Consider the following 15,902-nt stretch of genomic DNA (forward strand, 5'->3'; position numbering starts at 1 on the left):
TGGGAAAGGAACGTCTAGCATCACAGCTGGAGCAGATAGAATATGTGCTAAGTATTTATGCTAAACTAAGGGACCATTCAAGGTGAAGTGGCCCGTTAACATCCTTGTATCATAGGACAAAAACAGGGGTGGGGGGTTAGTTACAGGTTGTTGTAATAAGCCATAAATCCACTGTCTTTATTAAGACCATGATTTTAAGGCTACGTCTACACTGCAAACCTCACAGCAGCACAGCTATGCTGCTGTGAGCTCTCCTGCGTCCTCGCTCTGTGCCGACGGGACAGAGCTCTCCCGTCGGCATCCTTCAACCACCCCAACGAGTGGCTGTAGCTGTGTTGGTGGGAGAGCCTCTCCTGCTGACGTAGCACTGTCTACCCCAGTCGGTGAAACTTATGTCAGTCAGGTGTGTGTGTGTGTGTGTGTGTTTTTTTGTTTTTGTTTGCTTTTTTTTGTTTTGTTTTTTTTTTCCACACCCCGACTGGCAAAAGTTTTACTAACAAACGTGCTAGTGTAGACACAGCCTTAGTATCCAGCAGCTTATGAGGTTAAATTCCCAGGCTCATCTTTTGAAAATGTTGAGGGTGAGGATTGCTAGCTCAGGTACGGAGTGATCGCTTTGTGTCATCTCGCCTATGCAGTCTGGTGGTCAGTAGCCCAGTAAAACCACAACTTTGCAGCACAGAGAACAGTCGTATCCTCTAATAAACTGATAGGTAGCTGGGACACTCGGAGTACCTTTCCCAGCCCCGAGGAAGAGCTCTGTATCTGGAACGCTTGTCTCTCACCGACAGAAGTTGGTCCAATAAACGATATTACTTCACCCACCTTGTGTCTCTTATTCTGGGACCAACGTGGCTATCACAACACTGCATATGACATACATGTCAATTCAGTCACTTTATTGGTGCATCTTAATAAATTAGGCTCCCTTTAATACAGAGCGGTAATAGTTCAGAGTCCTTCACTCTGTTCTCCTTCAGTCACTCAAGACCTGTGTTAGCCTGGCAGATCTCCAGCCCCCCGGTCACTGCTGCAAAGAGTAAGGGGAAAGATTGGTGGTGTGACCTATGGTAAACTTGTTAAAGCAGATGTGAGGTCAAACATGGAGATGAAAAGGGAAGAGTGGTCCCTTATATCGGACTAGTTAGAAGGTGCCCTGCTGAAAGTCAGGTTACTTGCGTTTGATTACACTGAGTGGCTTTTAAATGACCTGCAAGATGTCCCTTTGGATATGCATGGGCACTCTGTGTGTTCGGTTTGTGCAAGGTATTTTCAGAAGGTGAAGAGGGGATATGTCCCCTTTTTTAATATGGGAAGTGCTGTGCCTTCTGTGTTCGTGCAGTCCCCAGACCAGTGGGGCCCCAGTGCTGACTGAGGCGTCCAGGTGCTGTTGCAATGCAAATAACACTGTTTGTCCTGTAAGGCAAGCACTTGCCAGACCTGCTTCTTTGAACTGCAGTAACATTGCTGCTTGAAAAGAGACATTTGTTGTAAACTGCTGTTTAAACTCTGTTCCCTTCAGAAAATATGCATCCATTTCCTCTTTGGAGCAGCGTCAGAGTTATAAGAATGACTTCAATGCGGAGTACAATGAGTACAGAGACTTGCACGCCCGGATAGAGAGAATAACTCGACGGTTCACCCAGTTAGATTCCCAGCTGAAGCAGCTTTCGCAAGGCTCTGAAGAATATAAGGTATAAGCAGGAATATCTGTTTGAAAACCTAACCCTGCCGCTCGCAGAGCTGTGGTTTGGTTGTAGTTCATGTGGCCGCCTTGTTGGGGTGTCTTGGGAGGACTTGCATCAGGCACTGGGTGACTGTATTAAATGCACTGTACACAGCCCAAAACTGATGGAGGCAGAGCGTTCATGCAGCTGACAGCTTTTCAGGCTGTTTGTACAACAGCCCTGTGTTCGTTCAGTTGAAACACACATTGTGGTACTTGTTGACAACGAGCAGCCTCCCTGAGACAATTGGTGTCCCCAGCCAAACCCTGCTGTATATCATTACATATTTCACCCACATGGGAGCTTATTAAAGATGGAAAGCAAGCTAATATGGGGTCATCTGTTTCTCCTGACGCTTTGATCTTAATAGTAGAGTATTATTCAACCTGTCAGACTGTTTTTAAGAGCTTTAACTATTCATTAGCTTGAGAAAATAAATTTCACTGAAGATAATAAACTGTTCTTTATGGAGCACTTCTTGTACTGCTCCAGCGTCCTTCACCTCCCCTGAAATACCCTTTGTTTTGCTGTTGCTTTTCTTGGGACAGCAAAATAATTCAACACTCGTCAGTGGAGGAAAGTTAAGCTACTTGCAGAGTAGATTAGGTAGCTCTCCTCAAGAACTGCATTCTTGGGGCCTGATCCTTCCAGCACTTGCTGTCGGTGTAACCATTGCCAGGGTGAGTCATTGAAGCCACTCGCAGTAAAACGCACAGTGACTGTTGAAGGGGTCAGGCCCTTGTTTTGGATCAACTAATTGTTGGGCAGCTGTCCATATTTCGGGCTCTGTCCTTGCCACATCTCCTCCACTAAACCGTAGCTGCTTTTTTCCCTTTTGATATTGAACAGCCAACTCTTTTATGTGAATGCAAATATACATTTTTATTTATTTTGCCATTAAGTTAGCATATCTCCTGTACGCTGTAGTGGAAATTCTGAACTGGCCACTTTTCAATTTGGAAAGGGCCACGATGACCTAAAACACACCAAAATAATTCCAGGTGCAAGAAACTGGGGGGGGGAATATACAGTAATTCTTTCCATGTGATTGATAAACAGCGCCCTCTGGGAAAGAGGTCAGGGTCTCACTTGACTCAACTTTGAATAGTCAAAGTGCCACTCACTAAAGTAGGTTCCAGTTGTATTGTTTTTATAGAAACAAAGAACTTGATGATGTCCTTTCTTTTTCAGACGATCCATGATCAAATTTTACAGGAATATCGTAAAATCAAAAAGGTGAGTGAAAACTCTCAGCCACAAATTAAAATAATCCCTTTCTCCACTTAGCAGGGACAAGGTTTAGCTTATGTGATTTGTCTGGTTGCAATTTGTCAGGAAGGAAAGGGCTCCCTCTGCTGGTTAGATGGGGCTCAATGGCTGAGGCAAGGCCCTTCAGTGAGATGTGTTAGCACTTCGTCTGTGTTAGAATCATAGAATATCAAGGTTGGAAGGGACCTCAGGAGGTATCTAGTCCAACTCCCTGCTCAAAGCAGGACCAATCCCCAAACAGATCAGATTTTTGCCCCAGATCCCTGCATGGCCCCCTGGAATGAGTTACGTTTCTGTGTTAGTGCCTAGGATAGCAAAAGGGCACATCTGAGGCTTTAAGTAACAGTTATTGGGGTCCCTCTTGTTTTGTGGTGTCACTGGCATTTCTCAATGCATGACAATATAACTACGTTCGAAGTGGCTACTAATACAGATGGACTGGCCATTAAAATCCTCCACTGAGGATACTGGCCTGTTGGTTTTATTCTTTGTGTAGCACCTGCAGTGTTTTATGTGCCTCAGACATGTAAAACGACATGGTCCCTGCCCCGAGGGCTTGTAGTCTAGATAGGTGAGGTAGAAATGCAGGGGGGCAGCGAGCCAAGCGGTGAGCAGTGACGTGGGGCACACCTCGAACCACTGTGTTTTTTCTTTTATCAGATTTTTAGTTTGTGAAAGGGATTCTGAGCCCTCCCTTTGCTGAGGAGTTGATGGGCTTTGTGAAGTGAGTTTCTGGGGCACTCTCCCCTGCGCTCCACTTCCCTTTTAGAAGGATCCCGTGGTTCAGCTCCAAGGCGGGGAGGGAGAGCAGAGCTGGCGGGCTGCAGATAAAGCTGTTGTGTTATTGCTTGATAGCCTATCTACACAGGTGACCTTTGTGTCCCCTTTGGGGCCTTGTGGAAGAGGCCCTCACATCCCCCTTTGTTAGCTAATACATAGGTTAGGGGCATTGCACGTCATTGTACCCAGCATGGAGGCAGGTATGGTAACTGAATGTGTTTTGCTCTTCCCCCAATGCTGTTCCCTTCTGCTCACTTGTGTCAAGATGTATATCCCACAATACCCTGCACAGCACAACTCAGCACTTGGCATAGGCAGATCTGGAATGTGTCAGAAACCAGACCACGTGACTGTCCTGCTCTCAGCTTGGGAGGTGTCTTCCCAGCCCCTAGCACTTGGACTGTGGTGTCCGGTGAAGGAGATAAGGGAAGGTGCAGAACAAGTTAACGAACGAATAGGTTGGATCTTAAGTGACACGCACAGTGTTTTTAACTTGTACACAGCCCTACTAAAAAATGAATGCATACTTCCGGCAATACCCTCTATGTAAGGTGAACTACAGGCTGCAAAAAACAGGTCCATGGAGGCGCTCTTTTGTATTGTGCTGCTTTGCCTTTAGACAATAAATTGGCTGAGCTTGGTTATTTGGTCACTTGCAGTTTGATATTAAAATTTTTCAAGTGTAGTCAAAATCTGGCTATTCTTCTAGTAATACCCTACTTAGCGTTCCTAATTCAGGGGCTGGGGGCCCCAGTTACAGAACAGACACCGAGGCCTATATCCTTGCACTGTTAGGAGGGCATCATCTTAATCGAAATGAAGTCTGGTTGCATTTCTAAGGTTCTGCTGATAGTTTTAGATTCATAGATTATAGGACTGGAAGGGACCTCGAGAGGTCATCGAGTCCAGTCCCCTGCCCGCATGGCAGGACCAAATACTGTCTAGACCATCCCTGATAGGTTAGATAAATGTCTACTCTTAAATATCTCCAGAGACAGAGATTCCACAACCTCCCTAGGCAATTTGTTCCAGTGTTTAACCACCCTGACAGTTAGGAACTTTTTCCTAATGTCCAACCTAGACCTCCCTTGCTGCAGTTTAAACCCATTGTTTCTGGTTCTATCCTTAGAGGCTAAGGTGAACAAGTTCTCTCCCTCCTCCTTATGACACCCTTTTAGATACCTGAAAACTGCTATCATGTCCCCTCTCAGTCTTTTCCAAACTAAACAAACCCAGTTCTTTCAGCCTTCCTTCATAGGTCATGTTCTCAAGACCTTTAATCATTCTTGTTGCTCTTCTTTGGACCCTTTCCAATTTCTCCACATCTTTTTTAAAATGCGGCGCCCAGAACTGGACACAATACTCCAGCTGAGGCCTAACCAGAGCAGAGTAGAGCGGAAGAATGACTTCTCGTGTCTTGCTCACAACACACCTGTTAATGCATCCCAGAATCATGTTTGCTTTTTTTGCAACAGCATCACACTGTTGACTCATATTTAGCTTGTGGTCCACTATAACCCCTAGATCCCTTTCTGCCGTACTCCTTCCTAGACAGTCTTTTCCCATTCTGTATGTGTGAAATTGATTTTTCCTTCCTAAGTGGAGCACTTTGCATTTGTCTTTGTTAAACTTCATCCTGTTTACCTCAGCCCATTTCTCCAATTTGTCCAGATCATTTTGAATTATGACCCTGTCCTCCAAAGTAGTTGCAATCCCTCCCAGTTTGGTATCATCCGCAAACTTAATAAGCGTACTTTCTATGCCAATATCTAAGTCTTTGATGAAGATATTGAACAGAGCCGGTCCCAAAACAGACCCCTGCGGAACCCCACTCGTTACGCCTTTCCAGCAGGATTGGGAACCATTAATAACAACTCTCTGAGTACGGTTATCCAGCCAGTTATGCACCCACCTTATAGTAGCCCCATCTAATTTGTATTTGCCTAGTTTATCGATAAGAATATCATGCGAGACCGTATCAAATGCCTTACTAAAGTCTAGGTATACCACATCCACCGCTTCACCCTTATCCACAAGGCTCGTTATCCTATCAAAGAAAGCTATCAGATTGGTTTGACATGATTTGTTCTTCACAAATCCATGCTGGCTGTTCCCTATCACCTTACCACCTTCCAAGTGTTTGCAGATGATTTCCTTAATTACTTGCTCCATTATCTTCCCTGGCACAGAAGTTAAACTAACTGGTCTGTAGTTACCTGGGTTGTTTTTATTTCCCTTTTTATAGATGGGCACTTGTCACGGAGTATTGGGGGACTCAGGGCCCTGCACCCCCGGCTTCCTGCGATTCACCGTGACTCTCAGCCAGCCAGTAAAGCAGAAGGTTTATTTGGATGACAGGAATACAGTCCAAGACAGGTCTTGCAGGCACAGACAACAGGGACCCCCTCAGTTAGGTCCATCTTGGGGTCCCCGGGCATCCAAGCCCAGCCCCCCTTGGGAGGTCAGAGCCATCTATGCCCCCCAGCCCTCTCTCCCTGCCTGCTTCCAGCACTCTCCTTCAGCGACCCCTCCCACAGCCTTTGTTCAGTTTCCCGGGCTAAGGAGTCGCCTCCCCTTCAACCCCTTCCTGGGTTCTCATGTTACACACTCAGGTATGCGCCCTCGGGCAGATCCCATCCTGCAATGCAGACTATCCCAGCACACTCCCCTGTCAGCATTCACAGACCACAGTGAGAACAGGCCCAGTTCGTCACATCTCTCCCCCCTTCGAGACCGAACTGAGCAGGGTCACTTTAGCCAGTGACCCGGGGAAGTTCGAACCTACCCCCGTTCCCATGGATGCCCCCGCATCCCTCCCATTCCTTGGTGAGAATTACACCAGGCCCCTCCAGTTTCACGCCCCCCCTTAGGTCGGGGGTGCTTGATGGCACTCGCAGTTCGCATGTGGGAAGGTTTATGCGGCCTGCGCCCTTTTCCCACCCCCATACCTCTGGGGTTCCAACTGGGCTGTGGTCTTCTCCCAGCGCTCCAGTCTGGAGGTCTGTGCTTTGGGCTCTCTTGGTTCAGAGCCGCCCTTTTAACCTTGGCCACCCTCTGGAAAGGATCCTTTATGCTGGGCAAGGGTCCTAAAGCTGTTTTCCCCTTGTCCCAGGCCTTCCTCCCCCTCTGACAGGGGTCACAGGATCCGCAGTACTGTCGGACAGTAACAAAGACCCCAGGCCAGTAAAAGCTCCGTAGCAGCCTCTGCTGGGTACGCCAGGTTCCCTGGTGCCCTGCGAGGGGAATGTCATGGGCCCGGCACAGCAGCTGGCGGCGATACTTCTGGGGTACCACCAGCTGCCTCCTGATCCCCCCTGACTCCATTTTCCCTGGGGGAGCCCATTCTCGGTACAGGAACCCCTTCTCCCACAGGAACCTTTTCCGGCCACCTCGTCCCATGGTCTGTACCGCATTGAGGTCGGCTAGGTCCCTTATCTTCCGCAAGGAGGGATCTCTCTGTAACTCGGCCTGGAACTCAGCAGCTGGGACAGGGATGGCCACCTGCTCTTTCTCGCCCGCTGGGTCCGAAGCTGCAGCCTCCCTGAGCCGCGTCCCTGGGCGTTCCCTCCCCACCAGCTTAGGGTCCCGCGCCTCAGGCAAAGCACCCCCCCCAAGGCCAGGGGGCAGTGCCCCTTGCCGGCTCTGACCGCGGGTCACAACTAAGGCGGTCTGGGGGCTGCTTGGCCAGTCCTCTAGGTCCCCCCCCATCAACACCTCGGTGGGCAAATGGTGGTGCACTTCCACGTCCTTGGGGCCCTCCTTGGCCCCCCATTTCAGGTGTACCCTCGCTACGGGAACCTTGAATGGGGTCCCGCCCACCCCGGTCAGGGTCAGGAAGGTGTTGGGCACCACCCGATCTGGGGCCACCACCTCGGGCCGGGCCAGTGTCACCTCTGCGCCCGTGTCCCAGTAACCATAAACTTTCTTCCCCTCCACCTCCAGGGGAACAAGGCACTCGCTCCGCAGGGACAGCCCCGCACCAACCCTGTAAACGGAGAACTTTGAATCCGGAGCATCTGGCCCCCCAGAGAAGCTAGCCTGGGGCTCTCCTCCCTCCTTAGCAGGTGGTACTCTGCCAGCCCCCCTTCCCTGGGAATGCTGCCTCTCGCCGGGCTGGGTCTCTACCCAGTCAACCCTCTGTGGGTTCGGCCTGCTCAGTCTGTCCCTGAGCCTGGGGCACTGGGCCCGTATGTGGCCCTTTTGGCCACAGTGGTAGCAGCCCATGTCCCATGGGTCCCCTTGAGTGGGTCGGATGGTCCTGATGCCGGATGTTCCCCTCTGATGGGGTTTTTCTGTATTTTCCCACGGGGAGGTCCCATGGTGACTCTCTCTCTGCGTTGTGGTGGGATTGCTCCTTTGGGACTCCTCCCTTTTATCTCCTGACCGGCTCTTTACGAACTCATCGGCCAGCCGGCCTGCCTGTCGCGGGTTCTCTGGCTTTCTGTCCACCAACCACAGCCTCAGGTCAGATGGGCACCGCTCATACAGTTGCTCCAGTACCAGCAGTTTGACCAGGTCCTCCTTCGTCTGGGCCCCATCAGCCCACTTGCTGGCGTATCCTTCCATGCGGGCGGCTAGTTGCAGATATGAGATCTCAGGGGTTTTATCCTGATTCCGGAACCTTTCCCGGTACATCTCAGGAGTCAGCCCAAACTCCCGTAGCAGGGCCTTTTTGAATAGCTCGTAGTCCCCTTTCTCTGCCTCTTCCAGTTGGCGGTACAATGCCACGGCTTTGGGGTCCAGTAAGGGGGTAAGGACCCGGAGTCTGTCCGCGGGATCAACCTGGTGCAGCTCGCAGGCCGTCTCAAAGGCCTCCAGGAAGTCATCCATGTCCTCCCCCTCCTTGTATGGGGCCATGATGCACTTATCAAAGCTCCGTGCAGTCCTGGGTCCCCCCTCACTCACCGCAGCCGGGGGTTCGCTGCCCCTCAGTCTCGCCAGTTCCAGTTCACGCTGATGCTGTCTCTCATTCTCCTGTCTCTGTCTCTCTTTCTCCTCCCGTTCATGCTGTCTCTGTCTCTCTTCACGCTGATGCTGTCTCTCTTTCTCCTCCCGTTCATGCTGACGCTGTCTCTCTTCATGCTGTCTCTGTTGTTCACGATCCTCCAGCTCCCTCAGTTTTAGCTCTTTCTCCCATTCCAGCCAATTCCGCTCCCCGGATGCCGAACGCCGCCGGGAGGATCCTCTGCTGGCCGGCGAGCTTCGCCGGGGGGACCCCCTGCTGGCCGGGGGGGTCATGGCGCCCTCGGTATTTGCTGGGCTCCTCCCCACCCTTCCCCTAGGCATAGGAAGGAGGGGTCTCGGGAAGCCCTCAGCAGCCGGCTGACCACTCCCAGCTGGGACAGACACTGGTGCCTGCGCTGCATTTGCCAGGCTGCTTCCCTGAGACACAGGGATCAGTTCATTCGCGCGATCTTCCGCCTCCAGCTGGGCAATGAGCTGTTCTTTGGTGAGCCTCCCAATGCGCAGCCGCCTCTGCTTGCACAGCTCCACCAGGTCGCTCTTAAGCCGCTTGGCATACATCTTCCTGCTGGCCACTCACCGGCCTGTGTGCTCACAGCTCCCCACAGTTCCCAGGGGGACCCCTAGTGTGCCAGCCCTTCTCGAGGTCACCGCCTCTCTGCCAGGGTCGAGCTGCAGACTCCTCCGCCCCTGGGACCACTCGCTGCGATCCCCCCGGGGGACCCTGTTACTGCAAAAGTCCTTCTCGCTGGTCACACACTCCCAGGGGTAATAACCGTCTCTCTCTCACTCTTCAGCACGCCTGGTCCCCGTCAATCCCCCTTCGTTTTACTGCTCCCCAGTCACTTACTGCAGGAAGCGCCGTCCACGGGGTGCAGTAGATCCCACCACTGCCACCAGTTGTCACGGAGTATTGGGGGACTCAGGGCCCTGCACCCCCGGCTTCCTGCGATTCACCGTGACTCTCAGCCAGCCAGTAAAGCAGAAGGTTTATTTGGATGACAGGAATACAGTCCAAGACAGGTCTTGCAGGCACAGACAACAGGGACCCCCTCAGTTAGGTCCATCTTGGGGTCCCCGGGCATCCAAGCCCAGCCCCCCTTGGGAGGTCAGAGCCATCTATGCCCCCCAGCCCTCTCTCCCTGCCTGCTTCCAGCACTCTCCTTCAGCGACCCCTCCCACAGCCTTTGTTCAGTTTCCCGGGCTAAGGAGTCGCCTCCCCTTCAACCCCTTCCTGGGTTCTCATGTTACACACTCAGGTATGCGCCCTCGGGCAGATCCCATCCTGCAATGCAGACTATCCCAGCACACTCCCCTGTCAGCATTCACAGACCACAGTGAGAACAGGCCCAGTTCGTCACAGCACTATATTTGCCCTTTTCCAGTCTTCTGGAATCTCTCCCGTCTCCCATGACTTTCCAAAGATAATAGCTAGAGGCTCAGATACCTCCTCTATTAGCTCCTTGAGTATTCTAGGATGCATTTCATCAGGCCCAGGTGACTTGCAGGCATCTAACTTTTCTAAGTGATTTTTAACTTGTTGTTTTTTTATTTTATCCGCTAAACCTACCCCCTTCCCATTAGCATTCACTATGTTAGGCATTCCTTCAGACTTCTCGGTGAAGACCGAAACAAAGAAGTCATTAAGCATCTCCGCCATTTCCAAGTTTCCTGTTACTGTTTCTCCCTCTTCACTAAACAGTGGGCCTACCCTGTCTTTGGTCTTCCTCTTGCTTCTAATGTATTGATAAAAAGTCTTCTTGTTTCCTTTTATTCCCATAGCTAGTTTGAGCTCATTTTGTGCCTTTGCCTTTCTAATCTTGCCCCTGCATTCCTGTGTTGTTTGCCTATATTCATCCTTTGTAATCTGTCCTAGTTTCCATTTTTTATATGACTCCTTTTTATTTTTTAGATCATGCAAGATCTCGTGGTTAAGCCAAGGTGGTCTTTTGCCACATTTTCTATCTTTCCTAACCAGCGGAATAGCTTGCTTTTGGGCCCTTAATAGTGTCCCTTTGAAAAACTGCCAACTCTCCTCAGTTGTTTTTCCCCTCAGTCTTGATTCCCATGGGACCTTACCTATCAGCTCTCTGAGCTTCCCAAAATCTGCCTTCCTGAAATCCATTGTCTCTATTTTGCTGTTCTCCCTTCTACCCTTCCTTAGAATTGCAAACTCTGATTTCATGATCACTTTCACCCAGGCTGCCTTCTACTTTCACATTCTCAATGAGTTCCTCCCTATTTGTTAAAATCAAGTCTAGAACAGCTTCCCCCCTAGTAGCTTTTTCAACCTTCTGAAATAAAAAGTTGTCTCCAATGCAGTCCAAGAATTTGTTGGATAGTCTGTGCCCCGCTGTGTTATTTTCCCAACATATATCCAGATAGTTGAAGTCCCCCATCACCACCAAATCTTGGGCTTTGGATGATTTTGTTAGTTGCTTGAAAAAAGCCTCATCCACCTCTTCCACCTGGTTAGGTGGCCTGTAGTAGACTCCTAGCATGACATCTCCCTTGTTTTTTGCCCCTTTAAGCCTAACCCAGAGACTCTCAACACTTCCGTCTCCTATGTTCATCTCTACCTCAGTCCAAGTGTGTACATTTTTAATATATAAGGCAACACCTCCTCCCTTTTTCCCCTGTCTATCCTTCCTGAGCAAGCTGTACCCATCCACACCAACATTCCAATCATGTGTATTATCCCACCAAGTTTCAGTGATGCCAACAATGTCATAGTTGTATTTATTTATTAGCACTTCCAGTTCTTCCTGCTTATTCCCCATACTTCTCGCATTTGTATATAGGCATCTAAGATACTGGTTTGATCTTTCCTCCCAGTTTTGTCCTGACTCTCCTTTCTCTCTGCCAATATAGCCCACACTCCCTCTCGTTTCCGACCCATCTCCCCGGTCTCCATGTTCCCCACTTACCTGTGGGCTTTGCTCACCTGTCCCCGTCGAACCTAGTTTAAAGCCCTCCTCACTAGGTTAGCCAGTCTGTGTCCGAATAGGGTCTTTCCTCTCCTCGAAAGGTGTACGCCATCTCTGCCTAGCAGTCCTTCCTCGAATAGCATCCCGTGGTCTAGGAAGCCAAAGCCCTCCTGGCGACACCATCTTCGCAGCCAGGCATTCACCTCCGTGATGCATCTGTCTCTGCCCGGGCCCCTACCCTTGACAGGAAGAACTGAAGAGAATACCACCTGCGCTCCAAACTCCTTCACCCGTACTCCCAGAGCCCTGTAGTCACTCTTGATCCGCTCAGTGTCACACCGCGCAGTATCATTTGTGCCCACATGGATGAGTAGCATGGGGTAGTAGTCAGAGGGCTGGATAATTCTCGACAATGCCTCCGTAACGTCTCGGATACGGGCCCCCGGCAGGGTTTATAAGGGTTTAATGTTATAAGCACATTACATTTATGACGGTGTATTGTAGATGGTAATAGAACAACCTATTATAACCTGGAACAATTAACCATTTCTTGCAATGTCTATTAATCAAACTTTTTATAAGTAATATAAAGGGACTCAAAAGTAATGGGCACCTCTTTCTCCTTCCATCCCCCAGTGGTGGGGGAGTTCACGCCCGAGCTCCTCTACAAATTGCTGGCCTGTGCCCTCCCAGATCTGCAACACCCAAGCTGCTAGGATACACGCTGCAGTACCTGCCCTTGCCTAACCCTAACCTCATGAAGGAAGGGGGACTTATAGCTATCTCCCACTTAAAGGGGATGTTTTGCTTTTTTACTGGAGTTACCCTGCTCAGAACAGCTTTCCAATTTTAGATTGAGGGTGGGTTGAGGAATAGAGCTGGTCCACACAATCCAGGACCAGCACCGTTTGCTGTAACCTGGCAACAACAAATCCAAGTGCCTTTTTAAGGGAGGAGAAAAGATCTTCCTGATGAAGAAACTTAATTGGATGGTAAAAGTATTAGGCTCATCAGTGACTGTCCATCCAGCAAAGGAACCAAACTTCAGTGCTTACTGTTAACTAGCATCAATATGGTTTGCATTTTGGGGCTGTCTGACCCACTCTATCTGTGATGTGTGTTATGATAGAACTGGAGAACTATTAACTTCGGTAATTGTATCTTCCTTTTCCTTGCAGACAAACCCTAATTACAGCCAAGAAAAAAATCGCTGCGAATACCTCCACAACAAACTGGCTCATATAAAAAAACTGATAGCAGAGTATGACCAACAGCAGTTTTAGTCTTGGCACTAATATCTGGACTGGGTAGTGCAAAAAAGATTCACTTGGATGTTAGTTTCCTTTTATACAACAAAAAAAAGTAAATTCCTTTCAGAGCCAAGCACGAAGTCCTCGTGGTTGGAAGAACTTGGAGATGATGATGACGCGGAGTCTGTCACGCTAGTGTCTGAGCCAAGTAGTGAAACCAGTGCCTGGCGTAGTCCTCTCCAGTTTTACCCTCTCTGAATGTTGGAAAGGAAAATAAAGGAAAATCTGCTTCTTTGAAGCCAGCTTTTGACACTTAAGGGAAAACTCACCTAAAGTGCATAAAACTCCCAAAGGTAAAGAATCAATTGTTTTCACGGATAAGGTTTGGAATGAAGTTTAGTTATCGCTGGCCCAGCTCTTGCCATGTTGCATATTCTGTTCTGCAGATGGTGAGGAACTGGAATGCTGCTAAGTTACCTCCTTCTCTGGCACGTGCGATGTTCATATGCAAGCTGTCTGCGCTACATGGCACCATGTTAAATGCTCAATTTCCCAGAGCTCTCGCTGTTTGTTCCTGTTTGTCATCTCCTCCAGTTTGTGCTCTCCTTGAGGTGGCTGTGTCAGCAGGAGAGAAACTGCCCAGGAATCTGCACCGAATGCTTTGTCCGATGCAGACTTTTGGATTCTTCATATATGAAATCTCTTATCCAGCTTGTGCATTTGGAAACAATCGGCGTAAACTTTGCCATGGCTTCTCCCGTGTGCACAATTCAGTCAGCCTGCATTATACTTCATATACCAAGGCCAGGGAGACTGAGACCTGTCTGTCTTTGACTTTTATAGTTTTATACCAAGACAGCCAATTTTATTAATTGCTAATGAGACTGTGGTCTATTTTTATATATATATATATATATATATATATATATATATATATATATATATATATAAAAAGAAGCATCTTTTCTAAAACTGTGCCTCCCTTTTCCTTTTAGGCCAAGTGTTTCAGAACCTTCCCTGTCTTATAACTGCAGTATTACTAATGCTCATTGGATAATTACCCAGAGAAGTTATTTTGTTGTTTGTAATGGGATAAAAAAGGATTTGGTGGGGTGGGGGAGGGCGATGCTTTCTTGTTCTGTGTTCTGCACGTTTCCAAAGAAGCAGCAGCAGAGAATCAAACGCTCAGAACAGGAACCGGAAGAGAAATTTGAGAGAAGTAAGGTAGCATGTCCAGTGCGGGTCACTTACACTCTTGTGCTTTGTCCAACCCTTTCCTCTGGATTTTTGGACTTGAAGGGAATACTTTAGAACATGGCCGAGGCGTGAGGAACTCAGCAAAAAGCACAAAGGTGCCCTTTAGCTCTGTGGTTTTTACCTTTAATCCTGCCAGCCTGTGTGATTTTACTCGCTCCCGCTTCCATTTTATCTTCCAAACAGCAGTGGTTTTATTTGGTTCCCAGTAGTGGCTCCTTGCATCAGGAGAATGTGATCCTCTTTGAGAGAGTAAAATGGCAGAGTCAGATCATCAGGAATGAGGAGGGGGGACTAGTTCTTCTCGGACTAGGTTCTGTTTTGTGTCTTGCTGCCCAAGAAAATGTGCGTCCATCTGAAATAATTCCATTCTAGCTGGACTCTATTGCTGCTAGTTTAATAGGCTTGTGCTCCAAAACCTCTCACCATTTATCGTCTTAAAAGGCCCTTGTTCAAGGTGTAGATAGTTTTAAAGTGTCAGAGTTTCTCTTTCCTGCCTAGTCCTCCAACACCAGTGGGATCATTGATGCTACCCTAGTTTGCTCCGGCAGGGATCTGACTTAGTGCTAATGGGAGCCATTTGCATATACCGCTATGCCAGGTCTGGTACAGGGGTTCTGCAGCTATGATCCATGACTAGCCAGTGGCCAGTTACAATTTGCAGACTAGCAGTAAAGGGTTAGTAAGAAGCTGGGAGGGCAAGGAGGCTCTCAGAGGTCTGCAGAATGACTTGGTGGAAGAACCCAGTGTTTGTGGGAGTGAAGTCCTACAAACAGCTGAAGTTTTAAGGAAAACGTTGGTGTCTGCTTCCCCTACCCAGAGAGCAGACTAACGCTCCATGGGGGAGGAGAGCAGGGGAAGGTTATTGTTGTCTCGTGGACATAAGTAGCAGTCTTCAGAACATCTCATGCCCCCTTGGGGCTTCCAGTGGATAGGGAAAGCTAAAAAATATGGATGATTTAAAGTGAAAAGCTTTTGTCAAATGAGTTTTCTCTTGATGTTACATGCATAAGTTCCCCCTCACCCCCAACAGCAAGTGGTGGTTTCATGGGAATATCAGAAACAAAGGATGTCCATTTTTCCTTGTGTGAGCTCAAATCCTGCTAAAAACATAGGCGATCTGAAACAGCTTTGATCCGACAGACTTTCTGTGGCTGAGAGTCGCATCAAGATCTATTTTATTAGAGCATCAGTGATCTGTTTTGTTCCAGCTGTGGTTAATGTGGGGGGTTACGTTGCTCTGCTATTGGGCTCCCTTTTCACCTTGTTTGTGTACTTCTTATTGTGGTCAGCAGAGATCTCTGGGCATGTTGTGAGGATTCACAATGCAAGGCCCGAAAAGCAAGTGAGTATTGCTGTAGGCAGCTTTGCTAGCCGGCAGTTGTGGGAATCCAGCATTTTCTGGTGGCAGCACTAAATCTGTGTAAAGCCTCTGCCAGAAGGCAGCATCATGACTTCAGGATGCAAACAGCAACATTTTACCAGACGATGCAAGCAGTTGGGCTTGAAAGGGTTTTTCGTCAGTGGCTTACAGATTGGTGGTCTAATCTGTAGCACAAACTACATTTATCAGCTAACGTGTTTTTTAGCAAAAGAAACGCAAAGTATGCTTCCTCTTGAAAACGCAAGGAACCACAAAACTCCAAATGGCAGAAAAGGGCATCAGTTATGAACCAAGATAAATAAATTCTTCCATGGAAACACGTCTCATTCTGATCCTTAATATTTTGAAA

General features: G+C 48.7%; 1 protein-coding gene across 1 annotated transcript in view; it reads left to right on the forward strand.

Annotated features, from left to right (window-relative positions):
- The window catches only part of ELL (elongation factor for RNA polymerase II), an 88,629-nt gene extending 74,812 nt beyond the window's left edge, over positions 1 to 13,817 (forward strand). Inside the window, exons 10-12 of the mRNA XM_054013979.1 lie at positions 1,523 to 1,694; positions 2,919 to 2,963; positions 12,844 to 13,817. Coding sequence (XP_053869954.1) covers positions 1,523 to 1,694; positions 2,919 to 2,963; positions 12,844 to 12,948 — 322 coding nt within the window. The 3' untranslated portion in view covers positions 12,949 to 13,817. The remainder of the gene's footprint in view (positions 1 to 1,522; positions 1,695 to 2,918; positions 2,964 to 12,843) is intronic.
- Positions 13,818 to 15,902: the final 2,085 nt, after the last annotated feature.

Source organism: Malaclemys terrapin, chromosome 24, assembly GCF_027887155.1.
Source record: "Malaclemys terrapin pileata isolate rMalTer1 chromosome 24, rMalTer1.hap1, whole genome shotgun sequence".
NCBI lineage: Eukaryota > Metazoa > Chordata > Testudines > Emydidae > Malaclemys > Malaclemys terrapin.